At 41.1% G+C, this 17,853-nt stretch overlaps 1 protein-coding gene across 1 annotated transcript in view; it reads left to right on the forward strand.

Annotated features, from left to right (window-relative positions):
* fcho2 (FCH and mu domain containing endocytic adaptor 2) overlaps nucleotides 1–17,853 on the forward strand; it is a 43,641-nt gene that overhangs the window by 15,631 nt on the left and 10,157 nt on the right. The window contains exons 5-15 of the mRNA XM_013909075.1: nucleotides 3,569–3,665; nucleotides 6,822–6,866; nucleotides 6,989–7,055; nucleotides 7,155–7,179; nucleotides 7,413–7,463; nucleotides 8,108–8,165; nucleotides 8,321–8,496; nucleotides 10,735–10,759; nucleotides 12,121–12,160; nucleotides 12,852–12,937; nucleotides 14,168–14,257. Of these exons, the coding sequence (XP_013764529.1) occupies nucleotides 3,569–3,665; nucleotides 6,822–6,866; nucleotides 6,989–7,055; nucleotides 7,155–7,179; nucleotides 7,413–7,463; nucleotides 8,108–8,165; nucleotides 8,321–8,496; nucleotides 10,735–10,759; nucleotides 12,121–12,160; nucleotides 12,852–12,937; nucleotides 14,168–14,257 (760 nt within the window). The remainder of the gene's footprint in view (nucleotides 1–3,568; nucleotides 3,666–6,821; nucleotides 6,867–6,988; nucleotides 7,056–7,154; nucleotides 7,180–7,412; nucleotides 7,464–8,107; nucleotides 8,166–8,320; nucleotides 8,497–10,734; nucleotides 10,760–12,120; nucleotides 12,161–12,851; nucleotides 12,938–14,167; nucleotides 14,258–17,853) is intronic.

The raw sequence follows: 17,853 nt of genomic DNA on the forward strand, positions 1-17,853 counted from the left end.
ATTATGCCACTATCAAAAGAAACAGCCGAGAAACACTGTCAGCTGGGAAAGCCTTACAAAGCAATAGCGGTGAACCTTCCGAGGAGTGCCTGTTCTACCGAAATTACTCCAAGGGCACATCAACGACTCAACGAGGAGGTCACAAAAGAGCCGAGAACCATATCTAAATAACTGCTGGCTTCACTTGTCTCAGTTAGGGTCAGAGTTCATGATTTAACAATAGGAAAGATAATGGGCAAAAATGGCATCCATGGGAGAGTTCAATTTGACACTGCTGACCAAAAGAACACAAAGGCCTCATATTTGCCAAAAAACATCTTGACGATCCCCAAGACTTTTGGGAAAATATTCTGTAGCCTGACGAGACAACAGCTGAACTTTTTGGAAGGTTCAAGTCCCGTTAGATCTGGTCTAAAGCTAACACAGCATTTCATAAAAAGTACATCATACCAGCAGTCAAGCATGGTGGTGGTAGTGCGATGGTCTGGGATGTTCTGGGGCTGCTTTGCTGCTTCGGGACTTTGATGGTTTTCCATAAGGGTTAGGGTTAGGGGTTAGGCTTGCCCTTTATGGAACCATGAATTCTGCTCTCTGCCAGGAAGTCCTGAAGGAGTATTTCCACCCATCAGTTTGTGTCCTGAAGCTCAAGAGCACTTAAAAAAGACAGCAGCAAGTCCACTTTTTGAATGGTTCAAAAAGTGGCCTAATCAAGGTCTTTGACTCAAATCCAGTTCAGATTTTTTGGCATGACCTTAAACAGGCCATTCACACTTAAACCTTCCCAATGTGGCTGAATTAAAACAATTCTGCAAAGAAGAGTGAGCTAAAATTCCACAGCAGTATGAAAGACTCATTGCCAGGTATTGCAAACATATTATTCAAGTTCCTGCTGCCTAGGGTGAAACAAGGGTTCACAGGGGCTAATTTTCACATAGGGACAGGTAGGTTTGAATAGATTTTTTTCCCCTTAATAACTGAAATCATCATTCAAATACTGCATTTTGTGTTTACCCTGGTTATCTTTGACTAATATTAAAATTTGATTGGTCAGAGGGCCCAGTGGCACCAGTGTCCAGCAGTCTCACCTCTGTCAGTGCACCCCAGGGCAGCTGTGGCTACAATGTAGCTTGCCATCACCAGTGTGTGAATGTGTGTGTGAATGTAGTGTAAAGCGCTTTGGGGTCCTTAGGGACTAAGTAAAAGCGCTATACAAATGCAGGCCATTTACCATTTACCATTTGTTTGAGCTAAAAACAAAACAAAACAACAAAATCAGGCAAATACTTTTTCCACAACACTCCGTGTGTCTGTGTTTAACATACTTACTACAGTTGTTAGTGTTGTTGCCATTTTCTTTAAAATACAATTTTTATTGTTTGAGCTTTTTGTTTTTTACTAAAAAAAGAAGAAGAAGAAAAAAAACAGTTGCCACCTGTTCATCATTGGACGCAGATGGTACAAGCCTGGTGAAGGGACCATTTTCTTTACCGGCACTACTATTGTATCATGCCAGCAAAGAGGCTAGCACACACAAACACACAAAAACCGCAGTGATAATATTAGACATACAAGTTTCTTCAGACAAGCTGGGTAGGCATGGGAGATTTGAAAGGTATGTTTGGTCCATATTTGAGTGTGGTTTGCTGTTCAGAGAGCTTTGAACTCACATAAGGGTAGTTGCGTCTGTCTGTGTGCGTGCTGTGTTTGTTTTGGTAAGTGAGCGTTTGTGTGCGAGCGAGGATACCTTTAAGGCAGATACATGTTTCGAGCATGTGGGCGAAAGACTCTCTGGGAGTTTTGTTGTTTGTCTGTGTGTGAGAGCGAGAGAGAGAGAGAGGGGGAGAGAGATAGAGATAGGGGGAGTGAGGGTTGATGACATTAGTAGCCTCCATCATGGCAGCAGCACCTGACAGATTGCGTGTACTGTACTGAGCACACTTCCTCACCACTGCAACCTCCCTGCCCCCACCTCCTCAACCCGACCCCCACCAACATCCTCTCCTGCCAGGGCACAGAAGGCTAATGCACTCCACCTCGCCACAGGGGCCCGGGGGGCAAGCACATATGTGTGCGTATGCGTGTTTTCGATAGTGGAGCCACTCTGCGCTTACAGTATCACGCAAATCTAAATGGTTTTGTTGAGATGGCTCAGTCAGTCAGTTTCACTTCCCCCTCACTAAACACACAAGCACATACGCACATCCAAAACAAACAAGCAAACACTATCCTTCCTCTCACACTACCCAAAGGGTATCTCAGTGCCAGCAACAATGATGCAACCTGACACAAGAGAATGCCAGTAAAGTACAGTATTTCTCCACATGCAAAATAAACAAAACAAATGGTTTTAAATGCCGACCAAAGGCAACACAGCTCATATTACTGAGGAACAGCAGGAAGCTCTCCGTTCCTGTATATCATAAAGCAAGTGGCAACACTAACCTATTGCTAACCATTCCTATCATCTGGGGGGCAACGGTCAGTATTTTGGGGCTTTCAGTCGAGGCTTCTTGGTGTGTTCATACAGTACTTGTCAGTAGAAGTCGGACCACAAACAGACTACTGCTGAAACCCAGAAAATCTCCAGTCTCACAAATCTTGTTACTTGTGTCAGATATGTGCTCATAAAGATTATTAAGCAAATGACACTGGTTTCTGTCATGTTATAATCAAACATATTGACATTAAAAGCAGTCATTAAGTTTAATGTGCCTCATTATAAATGACCTATCAAACAGAGCAGTTTCTCCTTGTTTAATTGATTCAGTTATGCAGAGAAAATGTTTAACAAGAGGAGTCCAAAATTGCATACGGCTGCCAAGGCAGTAAATTAACCTTCATGGCATGCATCAGTTGAGCCTCTGGATCCAAAAGGATGTCACCTCTGTGATATTTACTTGTCTCTCCCATTTTTTTTCTCTATTAAATATATTTGTCTGCAAAGTTATGATTTGAAAAGCAACAAATGCTTTCTGGATTCCTGCATTCTGATGGGCTCCAAAAGTCACTTCTGACTTGGGCCAAGCCCCGGGTCAAAACTTTTTGAATAATTGTGCCCACAAACAAACAGACAAAGCAAACTGCTCACACCCCCCTCATTTTGCATGGAGGTAATAACGTGAATCACTGAGTTGAGGGGGGGTTCTAACAGCGCTGTAGCTACACTAAAGATCAATGCTTGGCTTGTGATACTGAGGTTTTTTTCATTTGTGTAGGTATTTGCTTGCAGAGGGTAAAGACCTTTTTTTTTCAAATTTTAAGTACATTGTAACTGAGCTGGAGCTACTGCACAGTGAAAAAACAGGCCAGATTTTAGAGGAAAATATAATCTGGCTTTGCAGGCAGCACTTAAATATGCACATCATCTTCTTATCACACTTTAAGAGAAATGTTACCTGGCAAGTGGTCCCAAATGACCTCTTTTATACAAGTAACAAACAAACTCTACCATTAGTTGACCAACTCGCTCTAAGCACTACATCAGTTAAAAATCACCACAACCTCATTTAAAGAAGACTATAAATTTTAAGATCATGGGTAAATCTGTGTTCTTTTTGAACTTTTCCAGGTCCACCATGAATTTGTGAGGAACATCGAGAACACATCAGTTGAGAGCTTAATCCAGAAACTGGCTGAAAGCAAAGGAACGGGCAAAGAGAGACCAGGTAAGCCGCCGGGGTCCTGTATGTTTTATTTAGAGTAATTAATATTTTTCAGTGTCTGTACTGTGTGTTAAGAAATTGTTGCCATGGGGTATGGGGGGCTTCTTTCTGACCCAGGCTTGTGGAGAGGGGAGGGGTATATAGAGAGGGGCAATTAGTGGTAGGAGAGAGGGCCATCAGAGTCAATCACAGTAATCTGCTGTAAAGGTAGGCAGGCTTGGCATTCCAGTAAGCATGTGACACACCGGGGGCTTTGCTGTGTTCACAGGCTAAGCAGGCATAACCAACTTCTTCAGGAGGTCAGGGCTCAACAATAACTCTTGTGTAAACTTTGCCATGCCACAATAATCAAGGGAAAACTCCACAGACACTTTTGGTTCCGCTCCCTTACCTCCCTCTCATTCACGCACACGCACTCATTCCCTTATCTCCTTGGTCGATATTTTCCTTCTTTTACAGCGTCTCTGACGTATTGTTTTTTTTCTGGCATTAGCCTCTGTAGTCTCATCATGCAACATAGCTCAAAACCCAGTCTGCAATATTACAAGCTGCCCTTGTGCACTTGTACTACATCACGTCAGGTCACAGGCGCAGAGGGGTCACCTCTGCTGTGTTTGTGTGTACACAAACGGTGACCCCCTGTGTCCAGACGCTGCATCTAAGAAGTGGTGGCCTTCATTTGTTTGGACAGCAGTATTAATTGACGCTTAAAAAAAACGGTCAGAAAATTCCTTCCCCGTATCAAACGCGTTCATTAGGAATTGCTCACCAGCCCTGGCCCTGTCAGAAAAATAACCCGTCTGTCCCCGTGATGAAATAGCTGAACGGATGGCCGGTCTGGAGCCTTTAGAGAGAGAGAGAGAGGTTGAATAAACTTTCTATTGCGGAAACAATCCCAAAGTGACACGCTGCGAGGCAGGGGGGGTCGGCGTGTTCAACGATATCCAACTGAGCTGTCAACTGGCGGCGGGCCAGACACGCAAACCACTCCACCCCTCTCTCTGGCTCCCAGTTGCCATGTGAAGCATATGCAATTTGAAAAAAGAAAAAAAAATCCATCTTCCTCTCATGCGTGACTGCATGCTTCCCTCACAGAGAGTAGAAAGAAAAGAAACATCTTCCCCTGTATAAACAAAGTCGTCTGTCTGTTTAGGAGATGCTTAAACAGTTCCTAATGTCTGTCCAGATTTAGGTAATATTCATGCATCTGGTGTTTAGACATTTTCGGCTGTTTGTGTGCATAAATATTGTCAGATGGGATCGCAGGATGCCGGTGGCAAAGAATTCCTGCTCTGCTTGGGTCTCATGCAGATTCCTACAGCCTTTTTTTTTTTAAACATCCCGATGGCACAGGGTAATCTTTCAACCCCGTCCACTACTTTTGTTTGACTATTTTTACCACTGATGGGTAAATAAACACTGATGTCATAAGTTAATGATGTGTTTCTTCTTCTTCTCCTTATAAAAAAAAACTCAAAAAAGCAACACTCGACATATATTCACATGTTCTTAAAGCTGATTGAACAGGGATGATGAAATTATCTCTCGCCTCCTTCTGTGAGTCTTCTTGAATGAGCACGCCAGGGCTGCTTTGATTGGCACGAAGCTCTCACTCACTCAAAACCCACAACAGCCTCCCGCCGCCGCTGTGTGTTTGCCAGCAGTGCCGAAGCCCGATATTGTACAGTAGAGTAGATCGGTCATCGGTGAGCTTTATCCACTCCACTTGCTCGCATGCCTCTCGTGACTCGCCGCTTCCCTGCGCTTCAGTCGGCATCGCACACTCAGAACAATGCGTCGATTCTGCTCGTGACTGGCCTCTTCTTGGTGGTGGTGGGGGGCAGGGGACTGCATTGGACTGCTGCTGTGTATATTTTGAGTTAAAATATCATTAGCTTTGTTGTTTTCAGGTCAAGCCCTGTTAGTGTATTGCAGATTTCGCCGGAGGGTCCTGCCCCATCTTTCTTTCTCTGTATATCTTTCTGTGCCTCCTGTTAATCTTGTGTACACTCTTAAGCTTTCTAGGTATGTGCAGTATATCACCCATTTCTTTCATGTCACACATTTTAAGAGCTAATAGTCATAGTCACATTGCCAATTAAAACCATTAATTAACCACTGTTTGTTTAATTGTGTACCTAAGAAGGCGTGAGTCTTTTAAATGGATTGTAACTACACACGAATACAGAGGCACGCACCGCCTGATCTAGTGGATTTGGCTGATTGACACGTACACGCATTGCATGCCTTACTTCTCATTTGTGTGTGTGTGAGTGCCTACTCGGCGTGACAATCAAAGTGCAGGGCCTTAGAGGCAAATATGCATAATTGACGAGGAGTAAATTAGGCGTAAACGTTGTTGTTTTTTGTTTTCTCATCATTTAAATGACGTGTCCAAATAGCCAAAAACTATTTGGTTTTTTGTTGCTGTTGTTTTTGTCCATATAAATTCATGGCTGGTTTCACTCCAAATGATGCACTGATCAATTGCTGGAACCGATTTAAGGATTTGCCTGTTAGCCAAGGATGTTTCAGCGATTTCAGTCGATCATGTTTGTTTGTTTATGGTTTGTTCTTTCTCTCGCCGTTTTCTACATGTGGGAGTGAAGGAGAAAAGGGCGTTACTTAAAGCTCAAGAGCAGATTTGTCTGAGTGTCTTTAAACACTTCAGCGCATGTAATCTTGCACTCGCTTGTCTTTTTCGTAGTAGGGTTTAGTAACTGTGCGTGTGTCACGCGGCCGGGTTTAGTTTCACCGCAGTTTAGCCTTCACACCTGCCGCTAGCTGAAAATACCCGAGCTCCTGCAAGGATTTGGAATTGGTTCATGGTTGCGCTGAGGTTTTGTGCTTAGAAGCGTCTCTCTGTGAGGAAGATTATGTGACGGTGTAGAGTGGGGCTTCGTGTCAACCAGGAGGGATTGTGTCATCTCTGTAAGGGCCACCAGACACACAGTTGACTCTGCTATTGACCCTGTCTGCCCTCTGGGAGCAGCCTAGCTTTGTTTGTATACACTCGCTGCATTGCACGGCAGACTGCGTGTGTGTGTGTGTGTGTGATCATTGCGTGATTCACATTCACAACGTTCACAGCAGTGGGTCATTGACCCTTTGTATGTCAAATGAACCTAAATGATTTTTTTTTTTTTTTGGTCTCATTAGGACCCATTGAGTTTGAGGAGTGCAATGTAGCTATTGCTGCTGAAGGTAAGCCTTTTTGTAAAAGAAGAAACACATTTGAGGGACACAAATATTAAATATGTCTGAAAACTGATGCTTTTTAAATAAATCTGTGGTTAAAGCTCTTCATTTTTTTAATATGTATTAAGGAGCCAAACCCAGAAGAAGAAAACTATTAATCCCAGGTCGGAGGAAAGACAAGGACACAGACTCTACGTGAGTAGAGACTCGTATTTCCAGTCCACAGCACAATTTATGCATCTTCACTCATCTTCACTTCTTAGTCATGATCACGTGACCATTTGTGTCTTCCAGGGAGTCGACAGAAGTCGAGGCTGCTGTGAGTATAACTTTCACCGACGCAGACCGCGACTATAATCTTTGAGTTTCACCCTGTTGTGTTATCTTGATTTCAGACAGCAGGAGGTGGAAAACATCTTCGTTCGTTTATCGCCATGTTCTGTTTTAATGATTTTCCGGTCACTTTCTCCATCTCTCTGTTCCCGTTCGTTTCGTTTTTTGTGGATGTGCTTGTTCACGTATTCATGTATTCATCCCTCTCTCTGCTTGTAGAACACCGCCAATGGTGCTCCGCCTGGATACTTTGCAGACATCCAGAATGCTGTAAGCAAGCTATTAACGTCACTCTTACACATAGTGTCTCTTTCTAACACATGCGCAGCAAATATTCATACCGACATAGATAATGCATTTCATTAAAAATCTTAATATCCTATAAAACTTGTCCCTAATGGTATAAGGTGTTGTGCGATTCCGCTGAATTTACAGGGCTCTCAAATTTGGTTGTGTAGGATGAGATAGTGAAAAATCACCATAATATCACCCCTTTAACCCGGTCTTTATTTGTTTTAGGTTGTTTTATGTATCTATAAATATGTGTACCGATTTTCATTTGTAGTATATTTTTTATTATTTAAAGCCTCAACATGAATGATTGTACCCATTCATTTACAACAAATTTATATCTAAACAAAAACACCATTTTAGACTTAATTGGAATTTTTTGCCTTTTGAAGTTAGGTATTAATCAACCTTCTTTTTAAAATGTATCATTTACAATTTAACATGAAGTTTTAGCAATTTTCTGAACAAATTGACAAAATAAAGTTATTTTTATCTAGTTTGAAATGAGCAGCATAAAGAAAAGATGCGTTAACAAAGGATTTCATCCTGTAAATTTAACTTTGTGTTAACTCAAAATAAATCGTGGAAGAAAGGAAAATCGTATCCTGCTTGTGTTTTTGCAGAATGTTCCTCAAGTTGATGAAGAGGGTTTCTGCATCAGACCAGAAGTAAATGAAAACGATATCCTTTTTTGTTTGTCTCAGCGCCAGGCTCGCTTGTTAGGCACGTTGGAGTTGTTGAGGTTTTTTTTAAACAAGGCTAAATGAAACTCAGATTTATGCCCATGTTTCTGATCTGAGGTTGTTGCCATTATCCTCCTTAACTTCTCTGCTCACATGCCAAAGAGAATTCCTTCTACTCATCCAGCGACTCGGAGGACGAAGACGAACCCAGGAAGTTCCACGTGCAGATCAAGCCCGTTCAGCCAAACAACGGCGTTCATCAGAACCAAGCCAACATCGATGAGCTCAAGGCCTCCATTGGAAACATCATCCTGTCGCCTTCAACCTCGGTACGGCTCGTGACACTCTGATAGCACACCAAATAGTAAAATCCTCAAAGATAAACTTGTTGCTACCTTGCCCTGCTGCAGAAGGAGGCTACTCTGCTTGTGTAACACTAGAGGGCATCACGAGAATGTAAAAACATCCCCTCGTAGGGCAGATTAAACTGCCATTTATCAAAGGTGTTTCCCATTGGTTACTCTTTCTTGAAGCTATTATTTTTACATTGAAAAGCTTTATGTTTATTTTACATGCTATATTGTTTTCTTATTCATTGAGGTTCATGTTTGTGCAATTTTTTCTTTTTCTCTTTTTCTTAGAATGTAGATTAATATCAAGCAACATTAGGATCACTTATTCTTTCATCTTCTTTTTTCAAATATTAAGAACTCAGAAACAATTTTTGAGTTAAGTGTGTGATGTTGCTGTTTCTTACTCTCGCGCGCGCACACACACACACTCTCAGCTCTTTAGGGAATGTTTTACAGCAATGCTCTGCAGTCTGCACACACACACGATCTGTGACCTCAGTCATGGAGCTCTCCATTCAACTCCTTGTCCCTCATCATCTCTCAGTCTCTGAATCACTCTCTGGCGCTCCATGAAAATAGCCACTGTCGTTAAACTTTAAAACCACTACGGCTTGTGTGCAAACGCACAGCCTGTGTGCACTGAGCTGCTGTTGTTAATAGTGTTGTGGAGCGGCCGAGAGGGGCACGCTCAGTGTTGCTAAGGGGGTCTAGTGGGTTTCACCCGCCTCGCTCCCTGGCTGCACCATTAACCGATTGTCACGGCATCCTCTTTCCCAACTTTGGCCGTCTCTCTCAGCCTCAGCTCTCATTGCTTTTCCTCCTCGCCATTTGCGTCGTATCTCACTCTGTTTTTCCCCCCTCTCGTTTCTTTCTTTGGTTTTAGTCTTTGGGTTTTATTGAAGCCCATTTATTCTAGACAGGACTCTGTTGTGGTTATTTATGAATACTTTATGGGGTTCGTTACGTAGTTTTGACAAATGTTCCCCCCCCCCCCACCGACATTAATTATAAAGATAACTTTCAAGCTTACAGAGATGTTTTTTCTATTAAGTGCAAAAAAATAAATAATTTCGATTGGGAGTTTTAACCTTAAACCTTGTCTGTCACCGATTTGTAGTTAAACCCACCATTACATTCTCGTCTCTGTCACTACTGATTTGAATTGAAATACCAGCGTAGTCTTTAGATTGTATATGCCCTCCTTTTGTTTATTTTCTGCTCCCTCTGCCTATTTTATATTTACACAAAGCTGAAAACATATACTCCATCCAAGATGATGACAAACATTGCATCATCTGGTGTGAATTATTGATAGATTTTTTTCCCCCATCAGTGCTCATTTTTCTGTCTTTTTTTTTTCTCATTTCTCCTCCTGTTTCGTTTCCCCTCCACGGTGTTCCCTTTATTGAAATAGCAATGGAAGTCGTGTGTGTGTGTGTGTGTGTGTGTGTGGCCAGCAATAGCCATAATTGAACCCATTTGCCGCTTAGCGCCTGTGGGACTAAACCCTGGCCTCGCAGCTCAACGGCAGTTAAATGCTTTTGCTATGTTCCTTAAACCCATTTTGTTTCTTTTTTTTTGTCTCCCCCGTCTCCAACCTGACCTTTATTCTTGTAAGAAATAAATTCTTCGCCGAAAGTGTTGGACCTGAAGAGTGCATCTCACATAGGTTGTGTTAACGCAGTTGGACCCGGGAAGATTTATGTCGCAGGAAAAGGAGAAAAAAAAAGAATCTGTAAAGGAAGCTGGTGAAGAGTTTGAGGCACGCTCTGTGCTGTCTCTGACTGATCGTTATATGGGATTACGTACACGGTTTTGTGCTGCTGAATTTTTCACCCTAGGTTTAATGTCTGGTATGTGTGAGTCGAGAGTAGTCCTGTGATTTACTATCTTGAACTCTAAGTGGAAAAAATTCCCTTTGCCATTGGGAATAATTAATAATACAATTTTGACCAGTGTTAACACGTATTTTAATAGGTATTTGCTTTTTTTTTTTTAAATCCCCAGAGAAAGTTAGGGATCCATTCAGCACCGCATTGCACTTTGTAGATCAATTCTCCCTTCGTGAAGTCCAGTTTGAAGAGCGCGAACACCTCTTTCTTGTCCTTTTTGTCCTTTTGTTAACAAGTAAACAAAGTTCTGACATGTATCGGTTAGTAATTGGCTTTGGGATATATGCATCTTTGATTAATCATTGTCTGTTTTTGCTTTCAGGGACAGATGCGGAGGAACCAGTCCAGTGAGTATTTTTTTCTTCCAGACCTTTTCTTTATCTGTGTTGCTACATGACTGTGAAGGATGAAGTGGAGGGGGGCTCGACTGCACAACTCCTCGACCACGTTTTTCCTGGCCCGGGTTGTTTTTAAAGGGGTTGTCTTTAAGAGGGAAAATCCAGAAATCTAGCCAAAACCAACACATCCCGAGAAAAAGTAAATAACTGTTCCCTTCTATAAATCTGAGCTCGGGGGATATTTCCCTCCAATGGTACAAATAAGATTAATTGCTTAATTAACTGTTTATGTTTGGACATGTCAGAAATGATCTTTTCCCTTCTGCAAGCTGGCACAGTTGTGGGAGTTTTGCTGAATTTGTGTATGTCCCCAAGAGCTTATGAAAACGTGTTTGTTGTACTCCACGAGGTCTTTGATAAAAGAAGCGTAAAAGCACTGATTATTCACCCAGAAAGTTTTTTTAATCTTCTTTTTATCTTGTTTTTCTTTTTATTACTTTGTTTTTATAGTCAGTGTTTGTATGAGACTTAATGATAATCCCATTCGCTTTCTGCAACCCACACACTGATAGCATTTACATCAATTTGCAAAAATTAGTAGCATTGATAGATGTATACTTTACATGCGCTCAGGGATCACAGGAGTGTCTACAGTAAGGTCTAAGACTAAGGGCTTCGGTGAGTATTTTTTCACTACAGTAGTTGGCCTGCAACCCTTCCTTCCCCTCCACTTTTAAAATGTCTTCCACAGCCCTCATCGCTGTCCCTTCCTGGGAGCCTTTCATACAGCTTCTGAAGCCAGCTGACCCCCCAGCTAACATCACTGACTCACTGAAAACTTTCAGTTTCTGAATTTGAAGGACTTAAATACACGTGTGGTTTTAAATCTGGGTCCTCTCAGCAGTACCTTTTTACTTCTAGTGCTTGAAGTGCTGCTTCACGTCGCTTATATGGATCTTTTCAATGTAAGGCAGCGCTTTAAAGCAGGGGAACAAAAGAACAGGGCATTTCCTGATTAGTTGCTTCATCCCTTGTTTTAAAGTGGTACCACCATATTGAACGTACAGCATAACCTTCTGTGTTAACTCTTTTGCAGTATTTGGATGAAAGTTCAAAAAAACATTTTACAAAGCATAAATAAGAAAATTAAACACCTGTATCTAACCTTACTGCAAATATATATATTTTCAGTGGTACTGTAGGTGGTGGTTTAATTTTTTTTTTTTAATGGGGAAAAAATCTGGTTTAAGGTTTAATTATCAAATATCTTTTTTTAAATTTGATTTTGAGTAACTTGCTGTGTATTTGCTGTCACCACTCTGTTAAGAACTGCGGGCCTGACTTTTCTGTTTGTTTTTCTCTTGCTTCAGGTGATGAGCTAGGAAAACCCAGAGTGCCAACATCATTCGAGTGAGTACTGGAGTAAAACATCAAACCTTTGCCTGCTCAGTGCCAATGATCATATTTTTCTTTATGTTTGCGCCGTCTGTGAACATTTCAGTTATTATTATTATTACCTCTGCCAAGGAGGTTATGTTTTTGGTAGCATTTATGTCTGTGTCATTCTGTCTGTAAACACAATAGGTCGAAAAGTGTTAAAGGAACTATTGTAAAACTTTTTAACAGTGTAGAGTGGAGTGATGTTAACCATCCACTGAAAGTTGGCTTACATACACCAAAAGGTCAACTTGACAAAAAGAAACTATGCTTCTTACAAGTGTAGTGTGCAAATAGAAAGTACCATGCAAAGATTTCAAATATCACGTCACAGTTGACCTCTAACCTCTCCTTCAAGGTCAGTAGATTGTGATCTGAAGATCAAAGTGATAAATAATGCTATATAGACCTATTTAAAATCTGTCATGCTGCTCTTATCTGATTTTTACCGCACTACAAAAGAACAAAGAAAACAAAATGAACATATCCAAAATAAAATACTATTCCCTTAAAAGTAAACACTGCCCAGAGAGAGAGCTGCATTGGTGGAGGTTTCGCTCTCTCTGAGTGCTGCTTGTTTTATACTGAATCCAAATGTGCTGCTTTATATTAGAAAGGTGACGTCCGTTTATTTGACTTTCTCTTTCTCTCGTAACTACGGCAGGCTGACTAACAACGACCTTCTGTCTCTGGATCCTTTAAGTCCAGCTCAGGCCATCAGATCTTCCTCCGCTGTGTCATCATCGGCAGGTAACCCACAGACAGTTTGTGTTTGAAATGATTTGTTACAGCAGAAGCATATAATTAAAGTTGATCACTTCCTGCAAATATTAAATTACAGAAACTGGGTAATAGTGAGTGGCAAACGAGTAGTGATGGAACAGTTGTTCCAGTGGTTGACTGTCCAGCGGGCACCGTGTGCGCTGGGATCTGGCTTCATATGACTATCACTGCCTTATTTCCATAATAAAAAATAAAACATATTATCCATTTATTTATAACAAAGGTAAAAAAGTTGCAGTTGACTGTTATTTCAATTAGAGAAATGCCAATCCTCTTAGTAAAACTGCATGCAATTAACCCAGGGCCTGCTGCAGACTGAGAATGCTTTTCAAATATTACCTCTGGTTACATGAAAATCTGAGTAGTCTAACTTCAACAAGCAGCTATGCTACAACAGTTCAGGTTTTTACTTATTAACTTGTCACTCAGTTTTTTCTTCTGAGCTACTTAATTTGAAGCCTCTCCTTTAGTTTAGTCCGGAAACAAAAGCCTAAAATTACCAAATTATTAGAGTTTGTAGGCTTTTTCCCCACTTTGCATTTTCCCGGTGTCATTTTTCACCATTTTCTACAAATCAAACAGTCACTCCACCCTTCCGCAAGAAATTTGAGTGCATTTAACATCACCACATTCACCAGCATTTAGCTTGTTTCTCATGGATTTACATGTGCAACACCAATGTTTAAAGAGAGTGACATTGTCATTGACCCATTGCCTAGGTTAAGCATAATCCACAGTTAATTGGCACCTAGTTGGGGTCAAAGGGTCAGCTATAAAGCTCGCTGGCACGTATGTTGTCAAACAGAATCTTGTTACTGTCAAAGGTCTTGGCTTTAAAGTCAAAATAGCATCAAAAAGTGCCCTGATTAAGATACACTGACGGGAATTAAATCCCAGCTTTCAGCATGTTAAATCTCTGTTTATACACTGCAGCGGTATTACCAACCCCATATGCACACATCACACATCAAACAAGTGTAATCTGAGAAGTGTTTAAAGGGTTTTATTTTATTTTTTTTAATGTAAATATATATGGCACGTGTCTGTTTATTTTGTGGTCATGGATTTTATTGTGTTTATAGTTTTTGTCCATTTACTTTCTCCTTTTATTGTTTCATTATAATGTTATTCTTTACATTTTTCTTTTAAATGACTTGCTTTATTGTTGGCTTGATTATTTTCACCTGTTCTTGTCAGACCTTGCCTCTATCTTCCTTTCAAACCCTCCATCTCCACCTTTTCTGGTGAATGACTCAGACTCAGATGTCTTTCTGCCAGAGACATCAGGTAAAGTTTGTTTGCCCTGTTCATCAGAGAGAAGCTGAAATTAATTTTTTTTTCAAACAGCACCAGACATCAACCGCTTTTCTTTTTCTTTTTGCATGGCATATATCTTTATATAAGGGCTTTTTTTTCATTTCATCTTAACTAAACCTTGGAGTGCATTCTACTTCACATGTGACTCATGCTGCCTATGATAATCAGGATGTGTTTCCATAAGCTTATCTAAAATCAGGGTTACCACCTGGCACATTTATTGCTAATAAGAGGATATGTTTTAGTTTCAAATATGTGTGGTATTTCTGTAAGAATGCGACAACAGGCTAGGCTACAGACTGTGGATACACAGAGTTTCTGTGTAACTAAAGCTCTTTGATAGCTATAGTGAATATTCACAGTCCTGTTAGTGCTACACTGAAGTGAATGTAACAATAGCCAGTAGATTGTCTTCTCGTAATTGAAATTTACTCAGATTTTAAGCAACTGTAAATAGATGTACAGTGGCTTGCAAAAGTATTTGGCCCTCTTGAACTTTTCCACATTTTGTCACATTACAGCCGCAAACATGAATCAATTTTATTGGAATTCCACGTGAAAGACCAACACAAAGTGGTGTACACGTGAGAAGTGGAACGAAAATCAGACATGATTCCAAACATTTTTTACAAATAAATAACTGCAAAGTGGGGTGTGCGTTCAGCCCCCTTTGGTCTGAGTGCAGTCAGTTGCCCATAGACATTGCCTGATGAGTGCTAATGACTAAATAGAGAGCACCTGTGTGTAATCTAATGTCAGTACAAATACAGCTGCTCTGTGACGGCCTCAGAGGTTGTCTAAGAGAATATTGGGAGCAACAACACCATGAAGTCCAAAGAACACACCAGACAGGTCAGGGATAAAGTTATTGAGAAATTTAAAGCAGGCTTAGGCTACAAAAAGATTTCCCAAGCCTTGAACATCCCACGGAGCACTGTTCAAGCTATCATTCAGAAATGGAAGGAGTATGGCACAACTGTGAACCTACCGAGACAAGGCCGTCCACCTAAACTCACAGGTCGAACAAGGAGAGCGCTGATCAGAAATGCAGCCAAGAGGCCCATGGTGACTCTGGACGAGCTGCAGAGATCTACAGCTCAGGTGGGGGAATCTGTCCATAGGACAACTATTAGTCGTGCACTGCACAAAGTTGGCCTTTATGGAAGAGTGGCAAGAAGAAAGCCATTGTTAACACAAAACCTTTAGAAGTCCCGTTTGCAGTTTGCCACAAACATGTGGAAGAAGGTGCTCTGGTCAGATGAGACCAGAATGGAACTTTTTGGCCAAAATGCAAAACGCTATGTGTGGCGGAAAACTAACACTGCACATCGCTCTGAACACACCATCCTCACTGTCAAATATGGTGGTGGCAGCATCATGCTCTGGGGGGGCTTCTCTTCAGCAGGGACAGGGAAGCTGGTCAGAGTTAATGGGAAGATGGATGGAGCCAAATACAGGGCAATCTTGGAAGAAAACCTCTTGGAGTCTGCAAAAGACTTGAGACTGGGGCGGAGGTTCACCTTCCAGCAGGACAACGACCCTAAACATAAAGCCAGGGCAACAATGGAATGATTTAAAACAAAACATGTCCATGTGTTAGTCAAAGTCCAGATCTAAATCCAATCAAGAATCTGTGGCAAGATCTAAAAACTGCTGTTCACAAACGCTGTCCATCTAATCTGACTGAGCTGGAGCTGTTTTGCAAAGAAGAATGGGCAAAGATTTCAGTCTCTACATGTGCAAAGCTGGTAGAGACAGACCCTACAAGACTGGCAGCTGTAATTGCAGCAAAAGGTGGTTCTACAAAGTATTGACTCAGGGGGCTGAATAATTACGCACACCCCACTTTTCAGTTATTTATTTGTAAAAAATGTTTGGAATCATGTCTGATTTTCGTTCCACTTCTCACGTGTACACCACTTTGTATTTGTCTTTCACATGGAATTCCAATAAAATTGATTCATGTTTGTGGCTGTAATGTGACAAAATGTGGGAAAGTTCAAGGGGGCCGAATACTTTTGCAAACCACTGTAATTCTTTCTTTTTTTTCCAGACTTTCTTTACTTTAAAACCTGGATGCAAAAAAAAAAAAAGACATTGGAGTCATAAAAAACAGCTTTCATATATTCTCACATTTACAATTTACAGTCCTCAAAAAATAGACATTTTACTGCCTGGTTGTTCTTCCACTGTAATTCTTAATATCAATTGTAGATGCTTTTCATGTCAACAAAAAGTCATGTATTAACTTGTGAAAGCAGATGAATCACTTCTTTTGTGGAGAAGAAAAGATATGCATTAACTTTCACAAGTTAATACGTTATGTGTCAAAAGATCGTTGAATTTAGAGACAGCATAAATTTAAATTGGTTACACTTTAAAATTTGTTTTTCATTTTGGATCATTAAAATCTTGGTATACCCACCGCTTTGTCGGCAGCAGCACATCATGCCAGGTTAGAAAAATCGAGAGTTGTGCAACCAGCTGAAATGGTAGCTTGTGAAAGCCGGTGTAACATTATTTAATGTTAACTTAACTGTTGTATGGTGCAACTCGCCAGGGACCACACAGCAGGCATAAAAGCGTCGTTGTGCTACAGTCACACTATGGAAAACAGTGATAGGAGGCTGTGGCATGACCAAAATTTATGGCAAGATGACACAGGAGCTTTGCAACCTTAATTTTATATAAGAATGTAACCAGAATACAACTAACTATCAGCCGGTTAAGCTGAGTCCCCCATTCCAATGAGACAGGCAACAGCAACAAAAACCTCAATGAAATTGCTGTGCAACCCCCGATTTTTGCTTGTTGCAAGAAAGTTGTTTTTCTTCTTACTCCTGGGTGTCTGAGCCGTTACACAAAATAAGTCTCTCCGTATTCTTTGCTGTATGGTTAAACAATCATATACAGGTACAATGACAGTGCCAAAGTGGTCTCATTAACATGATGCAAAGTTAAGATTTATTTCAGGAACAAGATTGCATCACAAAACAGCCAAATGTTCAGTCAGGGCCTCTATAGTCAAAACAACCTACTTATTTCCACCAGCAGTAATTTATTTGGTGTTTGACTCTGTCCTGAGACCTCCCCACACATCCAGGCACTTACATCTGAAGTTGGAGGTGAAGAGAGCAGCAAGGCTACAGTACAGCACAGAAAAGGAGACAATGACATCAGAGCTTGACACTGATGAAGTCAGACACAGCATGAAAGGAGGAGCTGGGGTCAGGGTGGGTTGCAAAGCAGCTCGGAGTGTGCATCATGGTAAAGCAGCTTATACAGAGTGTCGTAAATGAGATTTGCCAGTTGGATGCTGATTGGTATCAGCTGAGCCATCAGCTGATGTGGGCCGGGATTGTGGTCAGCTAAGCCTGACTTAATGTCCAACGTGAACTAATGATATGCTCAGTGTGTCTGATTAGTCAGTCGACAGAAAAAACAGTTAAAAAAACGTTAAAAATTTGCTCAATTTCAAGTTATTGTTCAGATTGCAATGCATAGATAATGTCCCCATTCTCAGCTGATTGACTTGATGCTACTTTGAACACATACTAAATCATGCT

This window comes from Pundamilia nyererei, unplaced genomic scaffold (genome assembly GCF_000239375.1).
Source record: "Pundamilia nyererei isolate P.nyererei 1_Seehausen unplaced genomic scaffold, PunNye1.0 scaffold00002, whole genome shotgun sequence".
Lineage (NCBI taxonomy): Eukaryota > Metazoa > Chordata > Actinopteri > Cichliformes > Cichlidae > Pundamilia > Pundamilia nyererei.